Genomic DNA, 19,305 nt, shown 5'->3' on the forward strand with positions numbered 1-19,305 from the left:
TCAAATGTCCAGACAGTGCAGGGCGCCATGTGGACCTTAGTGGTCTAAGCAGACAGACCCTGGTTTGACTCCCGATCCAGCCGGACCTTTACTGCGTGTCATTCCCCCACTCCCTCTCCCTGTTTCCTGTCTCTCTCACTGTCCTCTAAAATAAAGGTAAAAAAGCCCCAAAAAACAAAAAAATGTCCAGACAGTGCACAATGCAAGGAGTTGGAGGTAAGGGGAGATTACAGGGGCCCAGCAGCTCCTTTTTGCCCTAAGGCAAGGAAGTGTCATTAATGTCACCTGGTGTGACTTAAGTTCTTTTGTCTTAGTTTTGGTAATACTTGTCAATTAATTGTGGGTTTAGCTGGTTTTGGGGTTTTGGTCTTTGGTGGGATTTCTTCATAGTAAAAGATATGGAATATTACCAGAATTGTATCCTTTAAAGAGTTCATACTGTATGACTTTGAAGAGCCTCTTCAGTTCCATCCTACTTTACTTATGCTGTTGTTCAGGAACAGATGAACTGAAGTGAACACCCTCAGTGAGTCTGAACATTTCCTGACACAAGGGCCTATGGCAGACATATTAAGATAAATAAGTAATTGTTGAACAATTGCAGACTTGTGTATTCCTCTGACAAAGGAGGTGCACTTTGGCTGATGCATTATATCTCAGGAATCAGACAGTATGTCTCCTCTTTTGTTGTGCATTGATTATTATTATTCCTCAGACCTATCCATTCTGCTTATCCCTACAGTTATGGCTGTGATTCAGTGAGATGTGATGGACGCCACATCCTTTATTCTAAAATATGTTTTGGGTCTGATCAAACACAGCATATGTTTATCTACCCTGCCTTTACATGCCTGTATGCCACTTTGCATGGCAATCCCTCCAAGCTATCCACCATGGCATTCGCTTGCACAACTTGTGGCAAAGACTATTTCTAATTCATAAAAGCCAAAAGGATCAATTCAAAATTCATGAACAATCTGTCCTGCAACAACCAGTGATTTCTGTGACTGTGGGGCAGTGGAGACATGGTGCAACAGAAAGGAAAGTTCTGCCTCCCCTCATTTTACAGGAAGACACATACACACACACAGACAAGCACAAACATGCATGCGCATATACACACGCGAGCAAAAGGTAGAAAAGGTTTTGATTGTTGATGTAGATTCAGCAACAAATATTGCAGAAACCTGGTAAAACAGTGCAAATTGAGATAAATAGTATTCCAAAATGAGTGAACAATGGTTCATTGTCAAAGTACTTGATCACATTATTGATAGCTTATTGATTTCATGTAAAACATAACCAAGACTTCTGGTCATAGCTGTTTAGGTTACATTTAACTCACTGAATAAAAACCACAAAAAATCTATATATACAAAATGAAAATAATACATTATTGAAATGTTTCTTATTATCTCTATTAATGTTGAAAGTTAAAATGAAAATTGTTGTCAGTTTGTTGATATGTGGTGTTCAGCATCATATACTTTGAATGTAATAAACAAGATACAGTTTGATGGATTTCACACTTCAGCAGATTACACAGTAGAAGACATGTATATATCAGTGTTAAAACATTTTTCAACTGTTTCAAGTGAAAAAAAAAGTTGCACAGATGCTGAGTGCTGACTGACATCATGTACAGGTGATTCACAATTTTAGCCTAAAAATATTGGATCTTGGGTTTCGCATCAAAAGTATGTTACTGTTATTAAATACACCTGTGCTTTTCCTGTCATTAAATGTCTGTTTGCATGAATTGGCCACACAAAAGTCCATAAGGTCTGGAAGGTCTAAATCAGTTGAGGACAGAACAGAGTCCCGGCGTTTTCAAGATACTAGCACTTCAATAAATGTCAGGAGTAGTTCCCTGGTAATTGTTAATTTACATTGCCATCTGGTGGCGAAAGCCGATGTTCTGTGGTCAATGGGAATGCAGAGCAACCCAACTAGCCACATATGACGTCATATTGTTAGCATACTCTCTATCTATTGGTTAATTGTCTCTTTACCACCAATCAGCGTCTAGAGTGTAGGCGGGACTCTATCTCGCACCGGAAATAGGAAGGACAAACTCAACAGCAATTACTTGTTTGGAAACTTTTACCTACAAACATAAACCGCCCTTAAAAGCTGACAAGTGGACGTTTATCTTGGGAGTCAATCGATTTATCAGTGTGAGGTTTTATTTTATTGTGTTAGATACTGAGAGACTCCTAACGGTTCAGTCAGCATGCCTCGTCTGCTTTGTTTGTTTACATGGTAAATCAGCTGAGGAGCTAACGTTAGCAACATAGCCTAGTAAAAACCGAGTCATATGAGCTGTTAATTATCGGGCAGCTTTGTCCTCATGGATGAAACTTAACATTACTGGAAGGGGTAACGTACATATGCAGTAGTGAGGGGTTGCCTTAGGCCCTTAGAAGTGTAACAATGCGAAGCTAACGTTAAATGTTTCGAGCGTCGGCAACGTTTTCCAGACGAGTAAAGTTGTTTTGTCGCTGAGCCTGAGGCCAGTTTTAAAGGCCTCACAGCGTCTTTATGTCAAGATGCCTTGTTCCTGTGGGAACTGGAGAAGGTGGATTCGGCCGCTGGTCGTTGTGCTGTACATTTTGTTGCTATTGGTCGTCTTGCCACTGTGCATCTGGGAGCTGCAGAAGTCAGAGGTCAGTTCTAGCAGTCGATGGGTGTGATCGACGTGTTGCTTAATGTTGTTTTTAGGAGCCCTGTTGGTGTAACACAGAGATAAAATGTAAAGACGCGTGGTACTCAAGTACTGTTTCTAAATACAGTTTCAGGTAGACGTACTTTGCTTGAGAAACATTATGCTAATTTGTACTGATATTCTTCTACATTTCAAAGGAAAATATTCAACTCTTCACTCCACTGCTTATTTTACAGCAGTAGCAGTGTATTCTCAGGTTGTAGCCAGTGTTATAGTCTCACGTTAACATTACTGTTTCTTTTCATGTAATGACAGGTTGGCACACATAATAAAGCATGGTTCATTGCTGGGATTTTTGTCTTCATGACCATACCCATATCATTATGGGGCATTCTCCAGCATCTGGTTCACTACACTCAGCCAGAGCTTCAGAAACCTATCATCAGGTAAAGATGTCAACAAGCATGTCATCAATGAACAATAGTCTGAAACTGCCTTTTAAGCACTTGTGTTTTTCTCTTTTTTCAGGATATTATGGATGGTCCCAATCTACAGCTTGGATAGTGTAAGTTATATAATTAAAGCCATCATAGAGGTCAAATCTTGAGAGTTTGTTTTTCTGTATGCATTATGCTATTTGACAATACATATTTTCACTTCTCTATGTGTAATCTCTTTTTTTTCAGTGGATTGCACTGAAATATCCCAGTATAGCAATTTATGTCGACACATGCAGAGAGTGCTACGAGGCCTATGTCATCTACAACTTCATGACCTTCTTGCTTAATTACCTGGAAAATCAGTACCCCAGTCTGGTGTTGATGCTGGAGGTTCAAGAGCAGCAGAAACACCTGCCTCCTCTCTGCTGCTGCCCGCCATGGCCAATGGGAGAGTAAGTTCTCTTTACAATAATACCATTTTTACAGTGAGGACTTGTAGAATTTGGTGTAAAATGGAGATTATTCAATCATTGCCCTCCATATTTTGACTGAAACATGTCAGCTTTACTGGCTGTAGTCATATGTTCTCACCTATGATCTTGAATTGTCCACAGTTAGAGATCTGACTCACCAATATATTATGGATTTATCAATTTTATTATCTGTATTTTTGCTTAACTGAGGGCATACAACATTATCCCCTTTGATATTACTTGATTTCAGTGAGGTGTTAGCAGTTTTAAAGAAAAGAAACAATGAAAGTGACTCAGAGGTAAAAGGTGATCCATGTATTTCTTGTACTTGCAGTTTGTTTGACTTTGTCTCATGGCACTGAAATGTTGAGATGAAAGTGTTTTTTTTTTCTAGACACAGACAAATCTCTGACAGTCACCCGCTTCATATTAGCCTCGGTCATGCAACATCAGTAATTGATCAACATGCCTGCGTGCAGTTAATTTGGTCCAGAGATTTTTTCTTATTCTTTTTTGTGAAAACTGAAGGAGAACAAATTGATTGACATTTGCTTAAAGGTCCGTAGTATTTTATATCACTGCCCCGTTAAATTTTTTAATCCTTGACGGTGTTGCAATTTGCAAAAACCATGACTGAATAATTGAGGAGGAAAATTACACAGTTCCCTGTAAAAATGTTGTCATCTCTCCCCTCAAAGATCCACTCACCTTATTTCTTATGACCACTCAATAGATTTTTACTGATAGCAAATTAAATGCAGTTAAACTAATTCCAGTCTAATTCAAAATCATAAACTTCCTCTGCAGGGTTTTACTGTTGCGGTGCAAACTGGGAGTGTTGCAGTACACAGTTGTACGACCCGTCACAACAGTGATTGCCTTGTGAGTAAGCTCTGATCTTCATGCACTTCATTTTGTTCTTTAATATAACTCACAGCATTTTTTTCACTGTTTGTTTTGATGTATTTTGTGGCTCTTTCTTCTTCTTCTTCCTAGGATCTGCCAGCTGTGTGGAGTGTATGATGAGGGAAATTTCAGTTCAACAAATGCATGGACATACCTGGTCATTTTCAACAATATGTCACAGCTGGTAATGATGCCGCTGTTCTTAAATTGGTCTTAATATAATTTGCCTCAACTAAGGACTGGATGCTAAGACATAAGATACAAACAGCCTATTTTGAACAAGGTTTCTCTTTGTTCTCTTTGTCTAGTTTGCCATGTACTGCCTGGTGCTGTTCTACAGGGCCCTGAGAGAGGAGCTGAGTCCAATCAAACCAGTGGGCAAATTCCTGTGTGTCAAAATGGTGGTGTTCGTCTCTTTCTGGTAATTATCAGTGTGTGTCAAATTTTGTCAGATTTTGTATACATGTTATATTTTGTATTGTATTAACGGTTACAGTGAAGTGACTTCAGGCTGTGAAGTATTAAAAAAAAAAATTGTGAACTTTCAGGCAAGCTGTGTTCATTGCCTTACTGGTGAAGGTGGGCATCATCTCAGAAAAACGTACATGGGACTGGCAAAGTGTGGAGGCTGTTGCTACTGGCTTACAGGTAGGCTTTAGCTTATCTAGTTGGAAAAAGAAGCAACAATAATTTATGAGTTCATGTAAGCATGCCTATGAATTGTTTTCTATTTTAACACATAATTGTTCACTTTTTACAACTGTTTCCTTCAGGATTTCATCATATGTGTGGAGATGTTTCTGGCAGCCATTGCCCATCACTTCAGCTTCACCTACAAGCCTTACATCCAGGAGGCTGAGGAGGGCTCTTGCTTTGATTCTTTCATGGCAATGTGGGACATCTCTGATGTCAGAGCAGACATTTCTGAACAAGTCCGCAATGTTGGTAAGTGTCTCCTGACTACTTGTGCACAGTTGTGTTTTGTAAATACAGTATATGTGGCATATTCTCCAGCACTGAGCAGACTGTTAAGATTTATTTTGCCCTCACTGACAGGGAGAACAGTAATGGGTCGTCCAAGGAAGTCTTACTTTGGCGAGGCGCAGAATGAGGGTGAGCGATCTGGCTTGCTCACATCTGCCTCCCAAGATGCCATCACTGAGGCACCCAACCCAGTGTCATCTAATGGTCAGTACCAGGGCCTGGGGAGAACCCTCACACCACACTCTTTGTCAGCTCCTGCTGGTCTCAGCTCAGCCCCATGGGATGAAGGATATGAGGCTAGACCTGAAGAAACCGAGGAAGAGGAGAGGACCAACCAAACCAAAGAACCAACAGAGGCAGATCTCATCGTTATCACCTAGCCCACCATCAAGGCTGATATCAGACTCTACCAGACATGGTTGGGCTGGGCCCAATGACAGCCTTGCCATTTTCCTTCAGACATTACTTAACTGATGCAAAATTAAACAAAACTGTTGTTGAAAAGGGCACATCCACCAAGTAAGTAGACATTTGCCAACAAAGGCAAAACCAGATGGACCTCTCTGCCAGTGACAGCTCTAAGAATGTTCAGTGAAGTTATGGCAAAATGATAAAATAACAAACATTTTCTGCAGGTTCTGTTGTACTAGGGAGTTATATTGCTCAGTAAGCTATGCCAGAATGGTTTTTATCCACTGTAATTGGGAAAGACTTGCAGTCAGTTTTAACGTGCATCCCAAAGAGCGCATCTTTCTTCAAAGAACCAAGTCTTTGTGTTGTCGTCTTTGTTAAGATGAGTCTCTGTGAAACTTCCTTAAGTCTGAGTGAGGCATGAAGATGTATGCTTGTATATTTCAAGTAGGAAATAATTACAGAATTTTATGTTTCAGCTCAGTCATATCAAACCACAATCTCAAATGTGACAGATGATGAAAAGAAATATGCAACTTTTAAAGTACAAATGTTTTCTTCACATTGTATCTTGCTTTATAGTGATTTCGGAAGATGTCGATTTAAGTGAGCGGTCATAAATGAGAATCTACAATATTAACGCACATTACACGTCCAGGATCACCAACAGAAGATATGTATCCCAGAGGAGAGGAATGAAAAGAGCAGAGGCAACATGTTGTTGGGATGCACAGACTAAACTACTCCAGTGGAAAAAATAACTTGGGTTAAGTAGGTCAGAGCTAACACTTGCTGAAAGATGTGTGCTGACTGACAGTATGACATCATTACAGTGTCAATATAGGTCTGTGTATTTCCTAAGGGTACAGTCCATGTATTAAAACATAAAAAAATCAGTCTCAAACTGTACAATCAACACATTCTAGTTAATTCCTATCAATGCTTTACTGCATTATAGCCCACTTTATAGTGTATAATAGAAACTTATTCACTAGTCTCAGATGCCTTGTTGTATGTGCCATGGAACTAGTCTATCCACTAACTATCAATTTAGCATTTATATTCCAGGATCAGTTTTATTTAATGATGTTTTCCATCCTTTTTAGCCTCAAAGCTGGAATAACTAAGCACATTTAAGCCATTTATATTTCCTGTAGATTTTCCAAGCTTGTTTGTCATTGAGACTTTTCATGTGCAGGGATATTGATCTGTTTAATGTACAGCATAGGATATCAGGTTGATGTGTCAGTAAATACAAACCGTATCCTATCAGCAGGATAATCTGCAGCATGTCTAGCCAGAACATGTTGCATTGCCTTATGTGTTTTTTTTATATAAAACTGACAGTATTACATCAGAGCTGATGTAATTGCTCCACATTTTAATTTAAATCCATCTCTGACAGTCTCTTCAATAAATCAAACTAATTACATTTTTGCTGATGACTTGTTTCCTGCATTTATTAAGGAAATGTCACACACGTTGTATTTTTTTTTTATTGATACCCACAAACATCTTTACAAAAACAACTGCACCCATAATCAAGGGACAATTATAATATTTATATTACATACTTATATCTATAAGTACAAATTATAAATGTCCTCTGACTTTATAGCACAATTTACAAATAAAAACATGACTTGAAGGTTTATCAATAGAAAATTCTTCATGACTTTGTTGAACCAGTTTCCCACTGGTGTTCATAAGGGTTTAGGTCATGCAGGCTTCTACTAAATCTCAAAACAGGGAGCCCGTGTGTATGAGGAAAATGGGAAATTTGAAGACTGGTATTAAAGGTATGAAAAATTACACTGGTGAAGGGAAATCCCTTAAATAATACCAAAAGTGAATGCATTTCCCAACAGAGTATGTGACAATAATCTAAATTTAGCTTGAAATATATATTTTAAAAAAACGAGCTCCAAAGCTAAAATGTAAGAGGTTATTACTCCACTGCCTGGGGGCTGTTGTCTACATGGGCTGATATGGAGATGGTGCTCTTGTGAAGCTTCACAGCGAGATGAACCCAGTCTCCAGCTCGTACCTCCAGGGGCTGCTGCAGCACAGCAGCTGCCTGCTTCCAATGAGAGTTGTGGCTGAGGGTGCTGACTCTGATCTCCTGGTCCAGGTAGATGTGGTACCAGAAGGGAACTGCAGTTATTCTGCCTGCAGAAGAGGCCTGGACCTGGGAAACAGGAGTCAGGGCTTAAAAAGATACTTAACAGTACTTAAGAAGAGTAAACAACTAATATACTCTGTCCCATTCTGATCACTTAAAAACAATATGACACATTCAAAAAATACAGAACTAAAAATGAGATGATGGCTCTTTGTAATTCAGCCCTTACCAATAAGGTAATTTAAGGTTATTTCCAGTATTTGCATTTTAATATTTATGAGCTTCATGGAAATAGCTTGGATCCCTCAGATCAATTCACATATAACCTCATGTTAGATCGCTGGATGAATGTTTATAGAATCTTTCTAGAGATGAGGGTTTGAAAATATTTAGATGTACCAAAACAAACAGGTTCAGACATGAAGTTTTAATTTCTAAAAAAGTAGGTTTGGAAGCACCAAAAAACACATAGTTAGAAAGTAAAGTTAGATGTTTGCATAAGGGAGATTGCTAGTGTGTGTTTGTAGATATGACTCATTCCTAGTTTTTTTGGTGCTGTATTTTCATGTGCCAGAAAGAAACTCAGGGAATTTTGAACTATATTGGCAGAGACAATGCATGAGTTCAAGTTTCAGAAGTTCCTCTGTGTTCTATGAGAGCACTTAACAGGCCGCATTTTAATTATATAAATTCCAATTGTGCTTGTCCTACTCACAGGTCCAATGTATGCCTTACCTTGACCTCTCTGTTAATGTAGTTTGCATTGGCATCCATAAGGTCAAGAACAAAGAGCTCCACAGACTCACTGAGATGCCTGCACTCCAGCGTGGAAAAGTCCAGAAACACATGCACCGGTACCTGAAATATGAACAGTGTTAGCATGTTCATAGACAACTGACAAAAGAAATGACTTTCTACCCACATTAGAAAAACTACTATGAAAAATTAAGAGAAACGACTTATCTGTTCTCTCATAACAAAAAAACTAAACAAATCCAAGTTGCTTTTTTGCTCATAGTACAGATTTGGACAAGGAACTGATGAAGGGCACAGATAAAAAAAAAGCCAGAGGAACACAGTGTATTAAAAGTCATGCAGAAGCTGAGTCACAATTGATGTTGGCTTCCTCACAAACCACATTAGCTCTTAATTGCTAGTGTCAGTGGATAATCACTCAATCACTGATTGATGATTAGAAACTAATCTTCCATCTCAAACTCTTCCAAACTTGAAAAACAGGCCGTCGCTGCAGGGCAGCAGCCTTAAAAGCTGAGGGAGAATCCAAAGTGGCAGCACAGAAAGTGTCACTGTTTCCTTTACTGCACAACAAAAGAATCTTTCCTCCTCCCTGTCACAGTTGTGCAGACCTCAGAGCCCGCTGTTTGATGTGCTTGATGTAATGTGTACTGATGGATTCAGGTAGGAATGTCTTGGGCCAAGCGGTGTCTTGTGTCTTGTGTGACAGTTTGTGCTAGAAAGTGCCCTCCACTGAGGGCTTCAAAGACAACATCTGTTAAAACAAACGACCATCCCGTGAGGACCCTGTGAAATTAGGGCACAAACATGATACTGGAAAAAAAAGGAAAAAAAAGAAAGATAACAACCAGACCAAATAAAGAAAAAGAATTCAAAAAGATTCTGCAGCTTCTTTAAAGCAGCTGGGAAGCACACATCAAAGAGGAGTGCACAACAGAAAACACAGTCCTGGACCTTGGTATTCCAAGTAAAATACCTTGTTCAACAAAACACAACCCATACATGGTAGAAAACAAAACAACTGGATGTACAGTCTGCCTGATTATCTCGGCCAAGTAAAATTTAATCTGACATTTTTTTACATACTTTTACAGTGTTGCACTATATGCCAATCATATTTAACAAACACCTCAGGCAACATATTTGCACCTAATGCACGAACTTTGAATGTGAATGATGCAAGCTTACAAACACAGCATACTGTATGTGAAAACTGTCAATATTGACCGTTGCATCAGGAACATGAGACAGAATGCAAGATACCAGTGGCCTGAGATGTACAAAAGGAAGATTTCGCAACTTGTGTTATGAAGACTGAACAAGTTTCTGCTCAACAATAAGTGTGTTTCAGTGTGACTTTCTTTGAATTATTCTGGATTTACGTTACATACACATATACAAGAGCAGCAAAACTGATACCAATATATACTGTATTAGCCAATATTCTTTTTTTATGACATGGTCAGCTGTCATATAGGCTCAAAACCAGAGTATCTGTGATGAGCTACCATCAAGCCAACTGGCGACTTGCAAGACCAAGCTTGATTGGTTAGCTTCAACTTAGTTGCCAGCAGAGGTCAGAACAGTTTCAGTTTCACTGGATGAAACCAGTTAACATGTGATGTCTATCACAGTGGATGCAAGAGTCGATAAAAGTTAAGAGTAAAAATGACACACACAGACATGTGGTGGCCATAGCACAGCCCCAGCAAACCCTGTAGTCACCTACAGTTCAACTATGGCTTTTACATGCAAAGTTAGTACCATAAATAAGTTAACCTTGATACATGGTAGCTTATGTTGGTATACTTACAGTGAACTGGTTGATGAAGGGAGCAATATTAAATCCCAGTGTTGGCTCCTGACCTTGGACAGCACTCTCCAGCAGCAACGTGTCTGACTCCACCAGCAGACCATACACCACAATCCGCTCAGGGAAAATCCGCCCTCCTTCCTCCAGCAGACACCTAGTGCAGATCATTGAAATGTAGATTTTCAAAATCCTAGAATCCTAAAAAAAATCCTAAAATACCTAAAAGAACATGCTAATGATGAGCAAAAATACAAAGCAAAATTAACAAAAGTGATTTAACATCTCAGCTGATTTTCCCAACACTCCATATACCTGGCTAGTGAGGCTTTCTCCATCAACTTCTGTCTAATCAGACCACAAGTCTCTACACAGTCCAGGATAATGGCACTCCACAGCTTCTCCCTGGACGGCCTCTGCAGCATCCCCTGCTCGTCCTCCATGTGGTTGAGCCAGAACTCTAGCTGTTGTTCTGGGATATTATTGGAGTGAGCCAGTCTCTTTAGCACATCCTGCTGCTTGTTCTTTTCCACAGAGCTGTAAGCTTTTACATGACCCTGGCTGGCAGCGATGAGGGACAGCAGAGAGAAGCCCTCTGACACATCCAGCACATACAGCAGGTCACTGCGGTCTGTGGAGTTAGCAGAGTCAGCGAGGTCTGACTGGGCAAGGGATCCTTGCTCTTGGTTTCGGCATTTAACCTTCAGCTGGGAGATGAGTTTTTCTAACGCGCTGCAAAAACTCTGATGGTAATCCTGATTGTTCAGAAGTGCCATTTCTGAACATTCCAGCATGCAGAAGTCTTTGGTTTGGTTCTGGCCAGTCTGAAGACATGCTAATGCGCTGCACAGTTCCGCCTCTGGGTTTGGGTTTGAAATGGGATTTCCAGAGTGCCGCGAGTCAAGGCGCTTGTCCAGGCGGATTTCATGCCCATCTCTCAGCACAGCGACACAGCAGAGCCTCAGGTAAGCATCTCGGCAGGAGATCTCAACAATCAGCTCGTCTCGAGGTTTCAGGGCAAAACCTGAAGAAAGGACGAGGGAAACCATGGCCTGACTTTACTAGAGCAATGTAGGATGTGGAATTAAAACTCAGTACTTTTTAAAATGTGCCCATAGTACCAAGTATTAAATACTGACAAGTACTGAAAGTTGCCACTGGACATCTGGTCAGATTTGTAGTTTTGTTATTATTATTTGTTTGTTGTTATTAGAGAGTTCCTGATTGAAATAAATGTGTTGTCCTTTTAGTGATCAAATTCAGTCTTTGCATACATACATACTGAACATAAAATATCAAATATAGTATTGGGTTTTTTTTTTGTTTTTTTTTTACCAAATCTCAGGTGTTGTATTAGCACTATATTGAAAAACATGAAAAGATTTCTAACTCCAGAGCTATGTGAACAGAACTTACAGATTTATCTATACCTGTACAGGCATAGAGAATGAACAATAAAACAGATGATAATAACAGTCATTCACAATGTAATGCTTATGGGTTTGTAATTTTAAGCTGGCACAAAAGAAGCATAATTGATAGTATTTTTAGATGGTTGTAGAAACAGAGGAAGGAGGCAGAGGGAGAGGAAAATACAGAAAGCAAAGAGGAGAGAAAGGGAGAGCTACACCAACAGAGAAATGAGATTCAGGGGACTGGGCAGAGAGAGAGGGGGAGAGGCACAGAAAGAATTCCTACAGGAATAACATCTGTTCATGTCTTCATGTCAGCGCGCAGCTCGTCAGAGGCATTTGGGAAAAATGCATATTTATTGCCTATAAGAATTTCATGAACACTAAAGAGTGTCACAGGCGATCACGGCGCACACGTCACAGCGGCCCAGGAAACGGATGTTGGTGATCACCGGGAAAGGTGGCGGCTCCCTTGACGCTGCCCGAGCCAATTAGCGGTGCAGTGAAATGCTGTTGAGTCCTGTCTGAAAGATGATGTACTGTGATGCCAACAGGAACATGTCTTCTTATGTCAGTGGCTATTAAGTTCACTGTGGCCTAGGTCTGAGAGCAAAGTAAAGAGTACAGAGTGCTCTTGAGGACACTGGGCACCCTTATTTTAATGCTAAGAAAGCAATTTAAGTATGCTGATGAACATACATCAATTTTACTTTGGTATGATAGTTTTATTGCCTTAAAGTTAATAAAAAATTTCATTTGGGACAGTTAATGTATTCTTTTAATGGGTCTCAGTCTTAAAATGTCAGTAAATGAATCAAATTTTTATACTGGCTTGTTTTTTTTTTTTTCAAACTTTCAAGAAGCTAAATTTTTGTGTTATCATAAACAATGCTCAAAAAATAGTAAAATAGCAGTAATAATTATCAGCTAAAATACTTTCTCTGTGTATCCCTGGTATTATTCAAAACAGTTTAAAATATAAACAATCCAGTCTACAACACACACTGCCCTCCTCTGATATAACATGGAAATGCATTACAAACAGGAGTACAGAAGACAGGCAGGAAAGCTTAGCTCATGAGAAGTTGAGACAAAGGGCCATGGAAAAAAGAAAACAACCCTGGACAGACATATTGACTATGTTTCCTAAATTAATTATGTTCAATATAGTAAAAAAAAGTTGCCTGTAGTTTATAAACAGTATGCTACATTGCAGTCAATGAACATGTTGTCTCCTCTGTTTCTATTAGTATCTTACCTTTGGCACTGTGGACAGGGTAGATGGCTTGCTCCCAGCATGTGTCCTCCTGGGGTCCAGTAGACAGGCTGCTCTCCTCGTCCAGGTGGAGCTGGAACCACACGGCCAGAGCATCCAGCTCCCCCTCCTGAATGACAGGCAGGCGGATCTGCTGAACCTCCCTGGAGCTCAGGCCCTCCAGTTCCTACATGATACCAATATGCTAATATAGTTAGAAAAAGTGGGTGTGTAAAAATATTTTATATACATAGGTGTAAAAACAGATCAGGTTCCTACTCCTTTTAACAAGCAATTTGACAGTTTGGATGCTTGTTGAGTCAAAGTAGAGGTGAGCTTTATAATGACCTACAAAGCATTTCATACCTAATGTGTACATCTGTCTTATATATCTATATCAAGATTTCATATTTCTGTCCAGTCTAATAAGACCAACATGTTATTAACTGTGGCATTACTGTTGTAACAGGCATACTAATACACATCTCTGTCACACAGAGCTCAGTGCTGTGTATTGTAGCAGGCCAAAGCAAACATCACCATCTCCAACACTTTCAAATCCACCCTAACTGACTGGAGCTCTGTGGCATTTTGCAAGTAACCCAGAGGCTTTTTCATATATGATTAAGGAAAGCAAGAAAATGAATAGTATGAATGGGAAATTGTAGGGGAAAAACTAACTAAAATAAAATATTCAGCAGGGAAAACCCTTCAAATGTGGGGGAACAAAATGCACCAGGAAAATCTTCCTTCCTTTGTACTTATTTTAGATTTACTAACTATTCACTTTTACTTTTTGTTGTTTTGTTCTATCTGCATTTGGCCAGTGTACCAAACGGAGCTAACTGAAGCACAGTGTGGTGAAAGTTTCCCTGCATCACTGATTCTAGACAGTTTCACAGCTCTGTCATCAGGTTAAATTTGCCTGCAAGTCCCTCCTGCACGTGTGTAGATAAACTTTCAGTATTAACAAATTATCCTACAGGTACTGCCTGCCAGACAAAACACAATCTTTTCAGTCTGCCAGGTGTGTGCTGGGAGCTAACAAATCAGACAATCCCTGCAGGCTTACAGCTAAATAATAAGTGGCCACTTATGTGCAATATTTAAGCCTGTGAGGCCACCAGTGTGTTAGCTGCATGAGACCGATAAATTATTTATTGGCCATTATTATTACACTATTTTGCTTGACTCTAGACACCAAATACACATTAAATATTAGGATGTCTAACATGGCTGTATATCAGACACAAAGAAGATGCAAGAGTTGGGTCAGGACAAAGTCAAAACACAGTGAACTGATTAACTCAGTCATCACATCATTAAAAGCTATATATTGAGTAGATGGGTACATACATTTGAGTATAATTTCCGAATGTAGCCCTAACAGAGTTATCAGCATCAGTCGCCAGAGATGTTTCTGCTCACCTGCACATTATTGAAATCTATGTTGAGGGCTGTGAAGGGCTCTGTGAGAGGTTTATATCCTCCCGGCAGTCTGCTGAGTCTCTCTGTGGTGTACGGCTCTGTGGAGTCATCCGGCTCAGAGCTGCAGCTCACTGGGCTACGGAGCTCCCCGGCTGCAGCCATGGACAGACCTCCCACCTCTGATACACACAGTCCTGTATTAAAAAAGAAAAGGAAAAAAGCAATATAATGCTATGTTCATACACCTTGTTCTGATGCTTCAAAACAACTGAAGCACAGATATGTTGTTTGCAGGAAAACATATCTCATCTGACACACAGCCTACTCACAAGAATACAGACGGACTCCAGAGCCTACCTGTGATACCGGCGGATCTCGACGCACTCAAGTGCCATGCCGAACACAGTCGCTCCAGCAGGGATGACCCGTCCTGTAGCAGACTGTTCCCTGAATTCAATTCTCACCTCTCTATAGGACAAGAAATATAAATGAAACTACACTATACACCTCTTTGGAAGCACTACCACGACATGGACATTAACTGGATACATTTAGCTTTGGATTTGCCAGTATTATATATTGTATTTGTATGTGTTAAAATGAGCATTGTTTACCGATGGTATCTGCACTAGCCAAAATGTTAGACTTTTCCAGTTGACAAGGTGTACCTTTAATCCACAGTTCATTGTGTGGGCCTCCAAGCCCAAACCCCAAAGAGTGACACAATTCTGACATCATTATTCACAGTTTTATGTGTTTTTCAAAGATTATACGTTATTCAAAATATTTAGTCATTTTGTAAAGTAACTTTTCATGACCATGGGAAACCTGTAAGACACTTGGAGGTCAGGAACCCACAGAAATGTTAACATAATGCTGTGGCAACTGGAGGATTAAGCTCTTTTGTTTGTTTGTTTGTGTTTAATAATTGAAGTTACCTGTGGAGGCAGCAGGAGATGGTGCCAGGCATGAATGAGACTCTCTATGATGCCCTCTCCAAACAATCCTGCATCTACCGTCTCTGTCACCACCAAGGATACCCTACGACAAGCAAAACATTGAATAGAAAAACATGAAAAAATAATGTCTTAGCTCTTGAACATAGGTGTGCATTTTACAACTGCATGGATAAAGATGAAGGTGCCTGTAGGATCAGTATTAAAGAGTTTAGGTGTAAACTGTACCTGTGTGGGATGTCCTTTGGCACCTCCATCTCCAGAGATTTCATATGGAGGATCTTGATGCTGCCATCCATTCCATTAGCAGTCACCACCTCACAGGCCAGTTCATACATCGTCTTCGACAGTTCACAGGCGTACACCTCAGCAGCCCCTGCCTTCTTAGCACACATACTTTACAGAGAGAACAGGAAATCAGAACAATATGCATTTATTAGAAAAAAGGTCCTATTCTAGCTTTAGCAAAAAAAAAAAAAACCTTCAGCATGAGTTTGCTACCACTTGAGTATCAAGTTCTAACTTGAAAATAAAATACACATGATAACTTAAAAAACAAAAGTTTCCAAATTCTCATTTAAAAAGTTCTCACCCAAGGATCCCAGTGCCAGTACCTATGTCAAGTACAGTGTTGCAGCCACTCTGAACAGCCTTCTGAATGGCTTGCTGATACTTCAGGTTCCTCCCATGGTCATTGAGCATTAAGAAATGCCAGCGCTCCACTAGCCAGTTGGCCACACGGTAGAAGTTCTCCCTGGCTTCTGGATAGTCCGGTCTCAGCTTCAAAGCTTTATGGAAATGACCAGCAGCTTCATCTCTAAATCCCATCCTGGATGATAAAAAGAGAGCCAAAATATGGTCAAAAACAGTATTTGCAGATAATTTATCTAATTGATTATGCCCTGTAATTACAGGAGTGGTGGGGTAGTGGGAGAACATGTATATCTATTCAGTGATAACATTTATGCAGTGGAAGAGTGTACCTGAACAGGTGTTCACCCATGCTGTTTAGGATGACCTCATCAGCAGGGAAGAGTTCCAGCGCTTGTTCATAACAGTCAAATAGGTCCTGAATACGGCCCACAGAGTCCAGCTCTTCTGCCCATTTGAAGAGAGTGAACCTGAAGGACTCCTGAAAGAATGATGCCACAAAATAATGCATTAAAATTGAAAAGATTTTCACTCTGCAGCAGTGTCTGCTAAGTTTTAACACAGTGAGCAAAGTCAGAACACTATGACTATGTCTGAAATCACCATTTATTATATAGTGCACTCCATTTACTGTCCCCCATTTTTTTGTGTGTCTGATTCTGGGTGTGTCTGCTAACAATCCCACAACGCAATGCTCTGCATTTGATAGATGCAAAAATTACTGTTGATTCACTCACAACAGCTGTTAGTGATGATGCAAAATGATAATGTTGAAATGTAAAATTATGAAATGTCAGTTTACAGCCCACTCAACAAGGGAGTGATTTCAGACAAATGACAGTGTGTGTTTATGTGATATTTTTGCAAAATATCTGGCAGTGAATCCACACATGCTGGTTTTCAGAATGGTGTAAACAGTCATTACCTTTGCAAAGTCTTTAAACATAGGTGCAAGGTTGAGGACCAGGAGGTAGTGCACAAATGCAGTTCCATAGTCTTGGCTGAACAGGCACTGCTGGGCACTTTCTAGGGAACTAGAGACCAGCTCATTCCTTGCAGGGTCCTCTCTGCGTCGCCTTCGGGTCCTCCTGCTATGCTTAGGCCTTGCACTGGCATTAGGCATCCCTTACAAAAAAACAAAAAAATAGAAAGAGAGAGATATTAAAGGTATATTTGATAATCAGTTGACTGTTCAATTAATTTTTAAACCAAAAATGACAAACATTGAATAGGTCCACCTTCTTAATTGTTAGAATTTACCTGCTTTTTCTTGTCTTATCATTATAGCAAACTGAATATCTTTGAGTTATAGACTGTTGCTTAGACAAACCAAGATATCTTAAGACTTGTTATAGACTAAACAATTAATCCATTCGAGAATAATTAGCTATGAAAGTAATCATTAGTTGCAGCTCTAGTTCCACATAAAGCACTGTAACACATTGTACAGCTCATGGCTTCGGACGTTCATTTCTGCCAGAGAAACAGATGAAAAGCAGTAAAATAAAAACACAAATGTATCCATCCAGCAGTACAGCACAGTTTGTTTTTAAAAGTGTGAGATACCAGGACAAACTCTGTACTTCTCAGACACACTTACAAGACACCAGGACCAAACTTTGACTTTGTATGTCAAAATAATGAATATGTTGTGTGTTTGTTTTCCTGGAAATGAGCTTCCATACCTGCCATAGCATTGTAAAATAATATTAACTCTCATAACGTCAACATAAACGGGAAATATTACCTACTACATGTTAATTTAAAACATTACTGGACAATGCTTCTTTACATATATCACTGTTTAACGTTGACTTACTGTGAGTTGTTTTAGATCACAGGCAAGGTGAGTAACAGAGAAGATTGCTGGTGTCTAGTTATGTAATTTAATTTAACTTAATCCCATTAAAACGGTGTTTAGTATTTTGCAAACACCCAGATATTAACGTTACGGTTCTGTCCAATAAAGTCGTTAGCATCGTAGTGAACGGTCTTTTTTCTGGCAGCAGCTTAACGGTTAGCTCACATGAAAAATGCTGCTCTGACAGTCACTACGATAGCTTAGCTACATTTAAACAAATTACTATATCTGTCCAAAATTTCGTTATATCTACAGCTTGTTAAAATAAGCCATAATATCACGTTTCAGTTAAGATTCATGCATCAGCGACCGTTCATCTGGAGATGTGTCCGGCTGTTTAACCACTCCGAAGTAAACATGTACGGAGACATGGTTCCTTGGACGCAACATTTATGAAGTCCAGTGTATTTGATGCTATGAGCGGGATGTAATCATTACAAGAAACATGGTGGATAATAGTATCTGTATTTATTCATAAAATGCAATCAAATGAATGTAACCGCCTCACATTTGCCTCTAATGGAACCAATGACAGACGAATCTTCAGGCACAATCAAAGAGTACAAAATATCAAGATAGTTCATACATCCCTACTTTACAACGCGAAAGAGGCACTCAAAAGGGATAAATCCGGTTATAGTCTATATTTTTTAGCTCCGGTATGGTATGACATATTCCACTGTGCTACAGAATTCCATCGTTGAACAAAGACTATTTCAAACCGATCAATAAGACATATCGTTGCACTAGTTGACATCTTTCTTACAGTCACCATAGTATCAAATCAATACAATATTAGTCCATACACAAATGCACTATTAACTCATGTTTGAGGAGCACTTTCTGAAATCTATAGTGCCAGCTGTTTAATCAAACAATTTAGCATTTTTTTTCAGTGTAAGGATATATTTCTGAGTAATGTTATTTTCTGATACTTTCACTATACTTAATACAGGACTTCTACTTGTAAGAGAATATTTTTATACTGTTATTTTTACACTGTTATATTGATAACTAAAGTAAAGGTTTGAGTACTTCTTTCTCCACTGATTTGACTTTAGAGCCACTATTTGTAATTTGTGATCTGCAGTATATAAGCATGACATACCTACTGTATGAGGCACTTCATGATCACCTGTGTTGTGTAATTAATTTAGGGCTGGCTTCTGGACTTC

At 39.4% G+C, this 19,305-nt stretch overlaps 2 protein-coding genes across 2 annotated transcripts; one reads left to right on the top strand and one right to left on the bottom strand.

Moving 5' to 3' along the window:
- Positions 1-2,040: 2,040 nt before the first annotated feature.
- Positions 2,041-7,311, top strand: tmem184c (transmembrane protein 184C). The gene is made up of 10 exons (XM_018690919.1): positions 2,041-2,666; positions 2,981-3,111; positions 3,194-3,230; positions 3,352-3,557; positions 4,386-4,460; positions 4,575-4,668; positions 4,793-4,905; positions 5,033-5,132; positions 5,258-5,429; positions 5,541-7,311. Exons 1-10 carry the CDS (start codon positions 2,550-2,552, stop codon positions 5,846-5,848), a joined length of 1,353 nt encoding a protein of 450 aa, XP_018546435.1. The 5' UTR covers positions 2,041-2,549; the 3' UTR covers positions 5,849-7,311.
- A 46-nt stretch (positions 7,312-7,357) lies between these two features.
- prmt9 (protein arginine methyltransferase 9) lies at positions 7,358-18,494 on the bottom strand. The gene is made up of 13 exons (XM_018690920.2): positions 18,089-18,494; positions 17,195-17,394; positions 16,602-16,750; positions 16,211-16,447; positions 15,847-16,014; positions 15,601-15,703; positions 15,019-15,126; positions 14,663-14,854; positions 13,238-13,421; positions 10,883-11,591; positions 10,571-10,724; positions 8,737-8,859; positions 7,358-8,067 (listed from the first exon to the last, which is right to left on the bottom strand). Exons 2-13 carry the CDS (start codon positions 17,390-17,392, stop codon positions 7,828-7,830), a joined length of 2,565 nt encoding a protein of 854 aa, XP_018546436.1. The 5' UTR covers positions 17,393-17,394; positions 18,089-18,494; the 3' UTR covers positions 7,358-7,827.
- Positions 18,495-19,305: the final 811 nt, after the last annotated feature.

Source organism: Lates calcarifer, linkage group LG5 (genome assembly GCF_001640805.2).
Source record: "Lates calcarifer isolate ASB-BC8 linkage group LG5, TLL_Latcal_v3, whole genome shotgun sequence".
Classification (NCBI taxonomy): domain Eukaryota; kingdom Metazoa; phylum Chordata; class Actinopteri; family Centropomidae; genus Lates; species Lates calcarifer.